This window comes from Fukomys damarensis, unplaced genomic scaffold (assembly GCF_012274545.1).
Source record: "Fukomys damarensis isolate Sample0158 unplaced genomic scaffold, DMR_v1.0_HiC HiC_scaffold_1, whole genome shotgun sequence".
Lineage (NCBI taxonomy): Eukaryota > Metazoa > Chordata > Mammalia > Rodentia > Bathyergidae > Fukomys > Fukomys damarensis.
In genome coordinates, this window is record NW_022900913.1 from 50102350 (window position 1) to 50116070 (window position 13721).

General features: G+C 33.6%; 1 protein-coding gene across 1 annotated transcript in view; it reads right to left on the reverse strand.

The window, feature by feature from the left end:
- Nucleotides 1–13721, reverse strand: part of Trim23 (tripartite motif containing 23) — a 37754-nt gene that overhangs the window by 4172 nt on the left and 19861 nt on the right. Inside the window, exons 7-10 of the mRNA XM_010637245.2 lie at nt 10133–10267; nt 3399–3528; nt 2696–2806; nt 1332–1456 (exon numbers count right to left, since the gene is read on the reverse strand). Coding sequence (XP_010635547.1) covers nt 1332–1456; nt 2696–2806; nt 3399–3528; nt 10133–10267 — 501 coding nt within the window. The remainder of the gene's footprint in view (nt 1–1331; nt 1457–2695; nt 2807–3398; nt 3529–10132; nt 10268–13721) is intronic.

Sequence of the window (13721 nt, forward strand, 5' to 3'; positions counted from 1 at the left end):
GATACTGAAAAAGACTACATGCATACATATAACACACTCATACATGTATGTATATATGAGTTTACATAACATTTACAAAATGACTTGTAGATAGATTACTGTAGATTTTTAGGGTAAAAGGGCATAGGCATCCAAAACTTTGACAGATATTGTCAAAATGTCCTCTAAGAAAATGCCTTGGGCTATGGATATGGCTCAGTGGTACAGAGCTTGCCTGCCATGCATGAGTCTCTGAGTTTGATTCCCAAGACCAAAAAAAGCCTGTTTGACAACCACACCAACAGTGTGTATGAATCTTCATATCTCATGAAACAATAATAAACTACATGATAGGTGTCTTATTTGCATGTCATCTAATGTAAGCATAAATATCAGTTCTTAATTTTGTCCTTTTATTTGTTGAGAAAATGTTTTACTCTTCATCCTACTCTTCCCCTCCTATGATATCTATCTATTCGACTTCACTTCTACTCAACTCCTACATGTTTTCAAAGCATTCTCATTCTCCTAGGAGCTTGGGTTCAAGACCTAGGAATCTTCAGATATAGTACTTGCAATCTTTTGTTCTCGCTGTCACTAAATTTTTGACAAATCTACCTCCATACATTCTCTTTGGCCTGCTTCTGCCTTTCTCCTCTAATGGTGGATATCAACAGTCACATGAATTATTTTAGTAGTTGACTGCATTTTATTTACTCCTTTGCCCTAATTCATTACATTCTGCCCCCCAAATTAGTCTTAAAACACTGATATGGTCTCATCATTCACTTGTCCAAAAACATTCTGATGATTGTTCATAAATTTCAGTCTAGCTCAATCAGACCTTCACAAAGTGACTGCATCTGTTATTCTAGATTTTTTTTGTAATTCTCTAACTTGCATCTCACAGGGCTTTTTGATGTTCCCTAAAAACACTCCACTATTATTTTCTCGCCTGTAAGGTTCTTTCTTTTACATTCAGTCTCACCCATAATTTCAACTCCTCTGTTAATTTAAAGTGAAATCCTTTTTGTTAATCTTAAAAGATCTCACCTTCATTATTCCTCTGTACCCTGACCCTTTTTCAATCTCTCTCCCCTTATTCCCCATAATGCTTTGTTAGTATTACTAAGTTACTTCCAATTTTCTTTGTGCTAGAATCTCACAGGAGTTCACAAACATACACTACAATATGGTGAGCATAAATTACCTTTTTTTGTGTACTTTAAGGTACCCAGATGCATTCAAAATACACAAAACTTTATAAATATCTTCTATAATGATTCTCAATTTTTTTCAGCTGCTTTATGATATAGAATACACAAACTACTAAAATATATAACATGTGTTACCTGTTTGTTAGCAAAAATCAGGAGCAAAGCATCTCGGAGTTCTTTTTCTGTTAACAACTTTGCAAGTTCACTGTGTGCTTCATTTATTCTGTCTCTATGACTGCTATCAACAACAAATACAACAGCTGCCAAAAAATTCAGTTAATCACTTTTTAGGTTTCAGTGAATGAACCTAATATTTAATGCTTTGTTATATTATTGCAAGAGTTTGTTTACTACAACGATTTCCACATGAAGGCTGCCTACCTAATGATAGGAACAATAACCAACAATTAATGGTATTATCTTGAGTAATTCACATTACTTCACAGGCTTAGTTTTCTATGACAGGATTTACCACACTTTATCAAAAACTGCTACTGTATATTAATTATTTTCCTCTTAACTGAAAATATGCTTTTCATGGTCTACCTACTGATGCTACTTGTTTGAATACTTCCTTTACAAAGATAATCTTCAAATAATAAATGACAATGTATTTAACTCTCCAAGTATTCCTCTCTGTAATCTAAACATCCCCAGACTTATAATCCTTGCTCATGTTCCAAAATCCATTTTTTCTATGCTTTATGGTTCATATTAAATGTATTATCAGGTGCCATGAAAGTAACTCAGAGGTATAGCATCTGCCTGGAAAGTGGAAGGTATGAGTGTGATTCCCGGTACCAAAAAATAAAAAACAAATAAATGTAGTATCAAAAATTCCAAAGTAAAAGTTATCTAGTCTCTCTTCTAAGTGGCAAACAGGATGACCTATATACTTAAGTTTCTTGTTAGGATCTGACAGGCAAAAGTTTAGAACTGGGCACAAACATACCCTCCTTTTTTAATTTATTTTTGGTACCGGGGATCAAACTTGGGATCCAGGGCCCAAACTAAAAGAGTACCACAGTGGAATATATATCATATAGACACTCTGGTCAAGAGCAAGCCATTGAAAGTCCTCTGAAAATAGCTAATTATAAATTAGGTATTGGTGCTACTGAGAGATTATAATGGGCTAAATGTTTAAATGAATTTGAACAACAAAAGCATATCCACAGATTCAACTTTATACCATTATATTACTGCCACTGATCACAACCATTTGAATACTAATAATGTATGTTAATTATTAATACCAGCCAAGATGTAAGTGTAATCACCTAAACATTACATTAAACCATTAATAATGGTTTAATCATAAGCCAGAAATACATATCCTAGGCTTACCAATATAAATTTTTTTAAAGATAAGGGCCTGATCACTGATATGTATTCAGGTATTTAAGCAATGTTTAAATATTCATTTTACTAGTTAAATTAACTTATTAAGAACTGTCATCCTGCAATTTTTAAAAATTAGGATACCATTTTTTGCTTACCTTGAGTATTAAGGTAATAATGTTTCCACAATGGTCTTAATTTGTGTTTTCCACCTACATCCCAAATGGTGAATTTTAGATTTTTATATTCTACAGTTTCCACATTAAAACCTGTTTTAAAAAAAAGTTATTTTTATACTGTATGTATGTTACAATGAATGACATATCAAATACAAGCAGCCCTGTTTGTAATTATGATTCATGTATTATCTGCATGTAGCAATATATACTGAAGCCCAAACAACTTCACTCGTAATCCTGCATGGGATATGTATACATTTAATGGTAGTGAGCCCTCTATACCTCTACAAGGATCCCTAGGGCCTTGGAATCCGTGTACTTGCCAACTCTGTACCACTACTACTTCACTCAGGCTTAACTCTCACCTAGGGTCACCAATCCTCTATTCCTTGTAACTGTCCTATCAATACTCTATTTCTTTTTACTATCCCACCATCCACATTTTAATCCCATAACCACAGAATCTTGCATTTGTATTGCTAAAATGCTGGTGTCTTACAGCTAGCAAATAGCTCATCTGCACTACAATCAGTATCAAATAAGACACAGCTGTAAGCTACGGTTTGTCTATAAAATATCCAGTAAGGTTAAAAAAAAAAAAAAAAACAGCTTTAAACTACGGGTTGTCTATAAAATATCCAGTAAGGTTAAAAAAAAAAAAAAAAGCAATATTCTTACTTACCAATTGTTGGAATGGGCTGCATGAACTCATCTTGTTTTAACTTAAACAAAATAGTAGTTTTTCCAGCACCATCTAATCCCAATGTAACAACTCGAATTTCCATTTTGGGTCCAATGTGAACTCTATTGTCCTATAATTCAAAGTTTTTAAAACTTTATTTATTTATTTAGCTTATTTATTTTTTTGAGACAGAGTCTCACTATGTAGGTGAGACTGACCTGGAACCCACTATGTAGCCTAGGTTAGCCTCAAACTCACAGTGATCCTCCTGCCTCAGCCTCCTGACTGCTGGGATTATAGGCATGCACCACCACACCCGGCAGTAAAACTTTTATGTTTTGATATGCAGTTACAAAATAATGGCATGTACACCTTTTATTAATAAAACACTTTAGTATTTCCATATCTCCTATACATACCTCAACATTTCACAATCCTCTAAATCTTCTCAAGGAGATGAATTTCTCCTCCTGCCTAAATCTGTCCTTAGTAAAACTGACAACTTTATTTTCAGATAATTGGAACAAGGGTGGAGATTTAGCTCAATGGTACTGTGGCTGCCTGGCAAGCTCAAGGTTTAGAGTTGATTCCCAGTACCAGAAAAAAAAATTGAAATAAATGGGATACAACATACACATACCCACTTAATTTTCTCAGACTTTCTAACTCAACTAAATCATCTTTCAAGAACACATTTTTATGCAATAATAAGGCTAAATTAGTTAAAAATGCGAACTGCTTCTCGACTCCCAGAAACATCTACTGTTAACAACTGAATGAATATCCTCCCATTTTCCTATACATACAATGGCTGACATACACACAAAAAATGTGCTTATTAAAAACAAGCTTAGTGTCAGGGATGTAGCTTGGTGGTACCACACTTGTCTGGCAAGAGCAAGGTCCTGAGTTAGATCCCTGGTACCAAAAAGGAAAAAATCAAAGCTTAATACCATACAGTGTAACTATCAGTGTTCACTGAACAGTTTATAGATTCGTTTGATTCAACATCCAGACCGACTTTTTCTTTTAATTAGTTTCATTATATTCCATGGACCACTATTTAATCATTTCCCCACTGTTTAATTTTAGATCATTTTTCATTTTTTGATATTATAAAGAATGCTGTAATAAACATACATAATGAACATTCTTAGGTTTGTGGCTTCTCTGTCCCACTTCTCTCTTTTAAAAGTAAGGATAAAAATAGTACTAAATTTACATAGGTACAAATAGAAGAAACTACAAAATACTAGTAAATCAAATCCAACAATAGATTAAAAGGAATACATACCATTATTAAATGGGATTTATATCTAAGAAGACAAAAACTGCTTAACATCAATGCAATATAACATTTTAGTACAATGGTACACAAGAACAATATAATCATCTTAACTAATGTAAAAAAGGTATTTGACAAGATCCAACATGATTTCATGATAAAATTACTTGATAAAAATAGGAACAGAATGAAACTACCTCAACATGATATAGGCCTGCAGATAACATCACCAACAATGGTGAAAAACTAATAGCTTTCCTTCTAAGATAAGAAACACAATGAAGATGCTCACTCTTTCAATATCTATTCAGCACAGTACTAGACTAGAAGTCCTAACCAGTACAATTAAGAAAAATAATAATGAAAGAAATGAAAGGCATCCAAATCAAAATAAAAAGATAAAATTCTCTTCACAGATGACATGTTCTTACATGTGGAAAACCCTAAATATTCTATTAAATTTATATGAATCCAACAAATACAAAAGAAATGGACAAATTCCTAGATACATATGAATTGCCAAAACTGAATGAAGATATAGGAAATATAAACAAATCATTTTCAGCCAAGGATATTGAAGATGTAATTAAAAAACCTACCAAGAGCCAGGTGTGGTGGCACACACCTATAATCACAGCACTCGGGAGGCTGGGGCAGGAGGATCGCTGTGAGTTCAAGACCAGCCTGGGCTACATAATGAGTTCCAAGTCAGTCTCAACTATATAGTGAGACTCTGTCTCAAAAAACAAACAACAAAACCCTACCAACACAGAAAAGCCCATGCCTTGACCCATTCACGGCTGAATTCTACAAGAAATTTAGAGAAGACCTACTGTTGCTACTTCTCAAACTCTTTAATGAAATTGAAAGGGAAGCAATACTCCAAAATTCACTCCTGGAAGCAAGCATTACCCAGAGAAGGATCCAACCAAAAAAGAGAACCACAGGGCCAGGGATTTAGCTCAGAGGTTCGGTGGCCTGCCTTGCGAGTGCAAGAACCCAAGTTCAATCCCCTGTACCTAGAAAAAAAAAGAGAAAGAACTACAAGCAAATATCCCTGAGCATAGATGCAAAAATCCTCAATAAGGTACTAGCAAACAGAATGCAGCAAATCATCAAGAAAGTTAAATACCATGATAAATTGGATTCATTTTAGGGATACAGGGGTGGTTCAACATATGTAAATAAATAAATAAATGTAAAACACTGTATTAACAGAGTCAAGGACAAAAATCACACAATCATCTCAATAGATGCAGAAAAAATGTTTCACAAAGCCCAAAACTCATTCATGATAAAACCTCTACACAAAATTGGTATAGATGGTCTTTATCTCAATCTGATAAAAGTCATCTAGGACAAACCAACAGCCAACATCAGATTAAATGGAAAAAATTGAAAGCATTCACTCAACAATCAGGAGCAAGACAAAGGTATCCATTATCATTATTCTTATTCAATACAATTCTGAGAACATTAGCTAGTGTAATTAGATAAGAGAAAGAAATGAAAGAAATCATGAGAAGAAAGGAAGAAGTTAAATCATCATTATTTGCAGATGACATGATACTCTACATAGAAAACCCCAAAAACTCCATCAAAAGACTTCTAGATTTGATAACCAAATTCAGTGGCATAGCTGAATACAAAGTCAACACTCAAAAATCAGGCCGGGTATTTAGCTCAGTAGGGCTGGGGATTTAGCTCAGTGGTTCTGCTGCCTGTGTCACAAGCTCAAGGTTCCGAGTTCAATCCCTGGCACAAAAACAAAATAATCAATAGCCTTCCTGAACACAAATAACAAACTGAGAGAGAAATTAGAAAAACAGCATCTTTCACAATAGCATCCAGAAAAATGAAATATCTAGGAATCAATATAACAAAAGAAGTAAAAAGCCTCTACATTGAAAACTACAGTACTCTGAAAAAGGAGATCAAAGAGGGTATCAGAAAACAGAAAGATATCCCTTGTTCTTGGATAGGAAGACCCAATATAATGAAAATGACCTTATTTCCAAAACTGTTATACAGATTCAATGCAATCCCAATCAAAATCCCAACACATATCTCACAGAATTAGAAAAAACAAGACTAAACTTCATTTGGAACCAGAAGAGACCTAGAAGAGCAAAGGCAATTCCGAGCAACAAAGGCAAGGCAGCAGTTATCACAATCCTTAATGTAAAATTATACAACAACACTATGGTAATAAAAACAGCATGGTATTAATAAAGGAACAGAATTGAGAATCAATGGAACCGATTAAAAAGATGCAGAAAGTACTCCAGACACACTCAGCCACCTTATCTTAGACAAAGGAGCTAAACACCTTTACTGGAAGGAAGATGGCCTCTTTAATAAATGGTGCTGGATAAACTGGCTTTCCACATGCTGAAAATTGAAACTAGATGGATATCTTTCACTATGCACTCACCTAAAATTGAAATGGCTCAAAGATCTAAATATTAAAACAGAGACACTCAAGCTGCTAGAAGAGAGAATAAGTAGAAGGTTTGAGGACAGTAAGAGTAGGAAAAGACTTCATGAACAAAACCGAGAGCGCACAGGAAATACTATAAAGAATCAACAACTGACACTTCATCTTATTAAAACATTGCTGCACACCAACAGAGTGAAGAGACAACACAGAGTCAGAAAAAATTTTGCCAGCTATTCATCAGACAAAGGACTATTTATATATAAAGAACTCAAAATAATCAGACCCCTAAATTTAAAGACTCAATCCAAAAACAGGCATCTGAAGTGAATAGACACTTTTCAGGTGAAGGAGTAGAAACAGCACATAAATACATGAAAAAAAATGTTCATACATCACTGGTCATTCGAGAAATGCAAATTGAAACAATGCTGAGATTCCATCTTACTCAAGAAAGAAAGGCTGTTAACAAGAACTCAACCAATAACAAATGCTGGCAGGGATGTGGGGAAAAGAAACCCTTCTTCACTGTTAGTAGGAATGTAGACTGGTAACAACTGTGGAAATCAGGTTGGAGAATTCTCAAAAAACTAAAACTGCAGGTTCCTCTTGACCCAGCTATTCCCATTCTTAGTGTCTTCCCACAAGAACTAAAAGCATCATACCACAGCAATACATGCATACTCATGTTTTTAGTAGCACAGTTTATAATAGCTGAATCTTGGAAACAGCCCAAATGAAATGCCCAACTGACGAATGGATAAAAGAGATGTATTTTGTTTTGTTTTGTTTTGTTTTGTTTTGTTTTGTTTTGTTTTGTTTTGTTTGTACAATGGAGTACACTCTGCCAAAAAAGAGGATGAGCTTCAGACATTTATAGCTAAATGGATGAACCCTGAGACCATAATCATAAGTGAAATAAATCAGTCACCTGTGTTTAAATACCACATTCTCTGGTGCGAGAAATCAAAAGTGGAAATAAGGACTAAAGTATTAACACATATTGAGAAACTAGAAGAAAATGTTCAAATGGGAAGGGGAACAAGAAATGAGAGGGGGAGAAAGGAAGGAAGGGACAAGAAAAAAAAGAGAAAATGGGAAGAATGGAAACAAAGCTTTTGTAAATAGAGAGGGGAGGAGTCTTGGAAAAGGGAGAATGGGAAAAAGATGCAGGATGTATCATGTACAGGTGCAAATTCCCTACGAGTGTTCTCACTACGTATGCCTAAAATATAGCAATAAATGTTTTTCTATAAAAAATAAAACAAAACAAAAAATGTAGAGAAACATGACAACCTTTGTGCATTAAAGGTGGGATTATAATATGGTGTGAAAACTATAGAAAATGGTTCCTCAAAAAATTAAAAATAGACCTACTAGGTGATCCACTTGCTACCTTCACTTCCAGTTCTATATCCATAAGAACTGAAAGTGTCACAAAGAGATATTTGTAGTATTCCCACATTCAAAGCAGCACTTAATAACCAAGAAGCGAAAGCAACTTAAGTCTCTACTAATAGATGAAAGGTTAAACAAAATATGATATATACATATACAATGAAATATTATTCAGTCAAAAAAGGAGTAAAATTCTCAGACATTCCACAACATCAATGAACTGTGGAGACATTATGCAAAGTGAAAAAAGCCTGCCACAAAAAGATAGATAAGGTATTATTCCACTTACATGAAGTATCTAAATTAATCAAATCCACAGAAACACAAAGTAGAATGTTAGGTACCAGGGCCAAAGTGGGGTGGGGAGTGTGAGTTGATTATTTATAGAGAATACAGAGTTTAAGGTTTATAAGATAAAAAGTTTCTGGAAATCTGTTTCACAAAAATGTAAGCGTACTTAACAATACTGAGTATATCCTAAAAATGAGTAAAATGATAAAAGTTCTGTAATGTGTTTATTGCCAAAATAAATGCAAAACATCCTCAAAATAAAGTAACTTGTAGCTATATAAAGGAATAAAAAATATCACTGTATATTATAAGCAGCAATTTTTTAGGATGTACAGTTAAGTGAAAAGATAGGAAAATTGTGTAAGAAATTCTATTTTTCTATGTGGGCAGTATGAGTACAAATATACAAACACATTTTTCTACTTTTTCACTTTTTTTTTTCAAATAATGAATAAAACTAAGAAAATTCTAGTTTTCTATGTAATAAAAAGTACAGAGGGGACAAGGATAAAAGTTTAAGTCTCCTCTTAAAGAACACTGCTTTGCAGATTTGATTTTAGACCTTGTAAATTATTTCAGAGAATTATAAAACAAAGTTAAATTTTAAAACTACCACTAAAAAAGAAAGGAAAATAGAGCTCACAAACGTTTGTAAATCAAAGGGAATCCACTATAAAAAAAAAAATTAAATATATCAACCAAATGTCAAGTAAGGGCTTGTTTAGATTCTTTCTCAAAAAATATTAATCTGGTTTAGAAAAAACCTGGATAATCTGAATATTAACTGGATACTTTATAACATCAGTGAAAATATTAGAGATTACTATTAAACTTTTTAGGTTTGATTTTAATCTTTGAAAAATAATCTTTATCTTTTGGAGATGCACAGTAAAATATTTCATAGATAGGATGATATAATATTGGAGTGAAATCATGTGATGTTAGAATATCCTTCAAACTATCCTAGATACTGCAGGTAGAAAGTGGAAGAAAGAACATAGGACATAAAAAAGCTTGCACTTATTAAATTGGATAAGTACAGGAAAAATCATAATATAATTGTTTTCTATTTTCCACTGATAAAGTTTTCTTAGAAATGCTTATTACATTCATTTGATTAATAAACATTGTATATATGTATGGAATTACCATAATATATCCCATAAACATGTACAAATTATAAAAATATTTTTTAAAACCCTGCTCTCCTTGGAGGGAAATGTAATTAATTTCTTAGTTGTATTTTTGTGCTGATTATATAGAAAGGTAAATCAATTATGATTTGTCTGAAAATGTACCTAAAAATAAAGCATGGCACATTACCTTTGTAAAAGTGACGGGGATGCTGGCATCCAACTGTATATGATCTGCAACCTCTGTAAATTGCTGCTGCTGTTTCTGCAATGTCTCCAATAATCTTGTAATTTCCTGTTTTGCCAAAACAACTCTACAGTCATCCTAGAAAAGGGTCAACAGTATTTCTCATAAACTGTTGCTTAAAGAAATAGAGACTTACCATTGCCAACTTGCAAGACAGTTCCATTCAACACTACAGAATTGTTATTAAATGTAAATTTGACTAGAATTACAATACGTGAACACTAATAAAAATTTAAGGACCTATTAGCAGCAGAAGAATGAATAAATAAATTGTGGAATATTCACAAATAAACATTATATCATGAAGAGAATAAAACACAACTAAATGTGATGATATGTATTTTTTTGCAAATATAATGTAATCTAAGACATGACATGGAGAAGACATGGCATGGAGAAATCATCCTGTATTATTCCATCTATATTAATTACCAAAACAAGCAGAGTAATATATGCAGCAGACATCAGAAACATGAGTCAGGTGTGCTGGCATATATCTCCAATGCCAGCTACTTGGGAAGATAAGACCGGAACATGCAAATTGAGGCCAGTGTGAGTAACTTACACACTGTATCAAAAATAAAAAGGGCTGGGAATGTAGCTCAGTAGTACAGTGCTTGCCTAGCACACTTAAGGCACTGGGTTCAATTCCTATTACCAAGAGTTAAAAAAAAAAGCAAGAAAGTCCTTAGCAGGGTTAGGCAAATAACAGAGGAGACTTCTGAAGTACTACGCTTGCCTAGCACACTTAAGGCACTGGGTTCAATTCCTATTACCAAGAGTTAAAAAAAAAGCAAGAAAGTCCTTAGCAGGGTTAGGCAAATAACAGAGGAGACTTCTGAAGTACTGACAATCTTGTTACTTAGTCTGTGGTTACACACTAGGTGATCAACCTGAAAATTCACCCAGCCAAACATCTATGTACACACTTCTGTATGGTTATTCTACTTTCATAAAGTTTAAAGAACAATATATGTATTGGTTTAAAAAATTAAAAAAGGAGGGCCGGGGATTTAGCTCAGTGATGCTGCCACCTGCCCAGCAAGCACAAGGTTCCGAGTTTAACCCGTGGTGCCAAAAATAAAAAGTAAAAAAAGGACAAAAAACAAACCGTGATGCTTCCCTCTCACTCTAGATTACTAGGTCCTCTCAAAATAAAGTACTTTCCAATTTCCTGAATATTGTACACATATACCAATATAATTTTCATATGAAAATGATCTTTGAGCTAGAGATACAGGTCACTGGTACAGCACCCTAGATTTGAACTTCAGCACAACAAAAAAAGAAATGAAAAACAAAAAACTTCTCAAGGATAGGTAAGCCCTATAACAGAAGTATTATGTATTTCTCATTGTTTAATACTTGTATTAGTTGATAAAAAATTTATTATAGTTGCTCAGAACAAAGTTTTAATTTATTCTTGCTTTCTCTCTCCCTCGTACCTCACATACAATCTGACACCATAACCTATAAGATATCCAGAATTTAGGCACTTCTATCACCCAGTATTCAAACCATTATTATGTTTCTCCTACAATTCTATGAATAGTCCCCTGTTGAACTCCTTCTTTATATTTTCAACCTTCTTCACTCTGTTTTTTATACATCAGCCAGAGTGATCCTTTTAATAACTCACTCGTGCCCAAGCATGATTGGCCCTTCACCATCATTAAAGCTGAAATCTTTACAATGGCTCACAGGGCCTTCGTTACATATAATTCTGTATGACCTTGGTATGGTTTATATGTAGATGTCTCCTCAAAGCCTCATGCACTCACAGATGATGCTTTTGGAGGTAACTAGACATTGAGGTGTGACATTCATCAATGGATTAGTCTATTGATGAATTGCTAATGAGATGTTGGGAGATGAAGCCTGGCTGGAGCCGGTGGGATACAGGGGTGAGGAGGGAGACAACCTGGAAAGGTTTATCTTCCCCCGCCCTCCTTTTTCCAAAGCCAGACTGAAATACATAGTAAGATCCTGTCTCATAAAACAAACAAAAACAAAAAAGAGAGAGAGAGAACAAAAACAAGGAAAATAAACTACTATAAGACAACATATGAGAAACGTGTCAGGATGTGTGGCAAGTGGTGAGCAAAGATTTTGGGGTACAAGAAGTATAAAACAAAAGTAGTACAAGAAACAAAAACAAAACAAACATAAGTACATCAAATGAAAAAGCTTTCACACAACAAAGTAACCAACAGAATAGAAAATCAATCTATAGGAAATAGCAAAATATTTCCAAATAATCCAGAGAACAATGGGGAAAGACATGAATACACAGTCCTCAAAAAAAGATACAGTAAGAGAAATGAGTTCTTGTGCTCTATTACACAGCAGAGTGAGTACAGGATGTCAATAATATACAGATTGAGTACTCTACATCTGAAATGTGTGGGACTAGAACTGTTTCAGATGTCAGGGGTTTGCAGATTTTAGTTTATATAGATTTTAACAGCTGAAATCTGATATCTGAAAATCTCCAAAACCAAAACCTTTTTCAGTGTCACATTGCTGCTCAAAAAGTTTCTGATTTTATACAAGGCATGGTGGCACACACCTGTAATCCCAGTATTCTGAGAGGCTAAAACAGGAAAATCACAAACTCAAGCCCAGACTAGGCAACTTAACCACTTAGTGAAACCCTGTCTCAAAAACAAACTAAAAATCAGATTCTAGAACATGGCTTTTACATTTCTGGATATTGAATCTATATTGTATATTTTGAAGTAGCTTCAAGGGAAGCTTTTGTTTTCTTTATCTTTTAAATATTAGCCTTTTTAATTGGAATGAGCAAAGTATAGTTTGTTGAAGTCAAGATTTGCATTTCCCTTATGATTACTGATGTTTGCCCACTTTTGATTGGATTATTTGGGGATATTCTGCTGTTAAGTTACTTGAATTCCTTTCAGATATAAAGTTATATATAGATATACATAGAGACATATACTTTCTTTAAATTCTTTCTGTTCAATGTTCTTCCCACAAAGAAATGATACATGTTGAGGTAACGGATATGCTGATTTCCCTGACATAATCATACAACATATACATCAAAATAGCAATTGTGACCCATAAGTATGTATAATTATTATGTATTAATTTAAAATTTTTAAAACAAAAAAACTAATGGTTCCATGTCAAAAATGAATCCAAGGCACAATTTTAGGTACATTAATACAATGGAATAATGTATCACTGACAATAACCAGTTATTTTGACAGAATACTTCAGAAACTCTAAAGCACTTTTAAATATTTCGTAAATATGAACATACTTACCCATAAAGTAGATATGAAAATACTCAAGTAGTCAAGTAAATGAGTTAATATATTACTCTGTTCTGCTTTTGCTGCGGTGCTTGATCACCCACCATGAGGTGAACAAGTGTTTATTAAATTATTGCTACAGAATTTAAAGATAAAAAGATGAATAAGATGCACACAAACAGCTTGTAGGGCAAATATGCATTCTACATCATTCAAGGTCAAATTCGAAGACATAAATAATCCAATTACTTGAA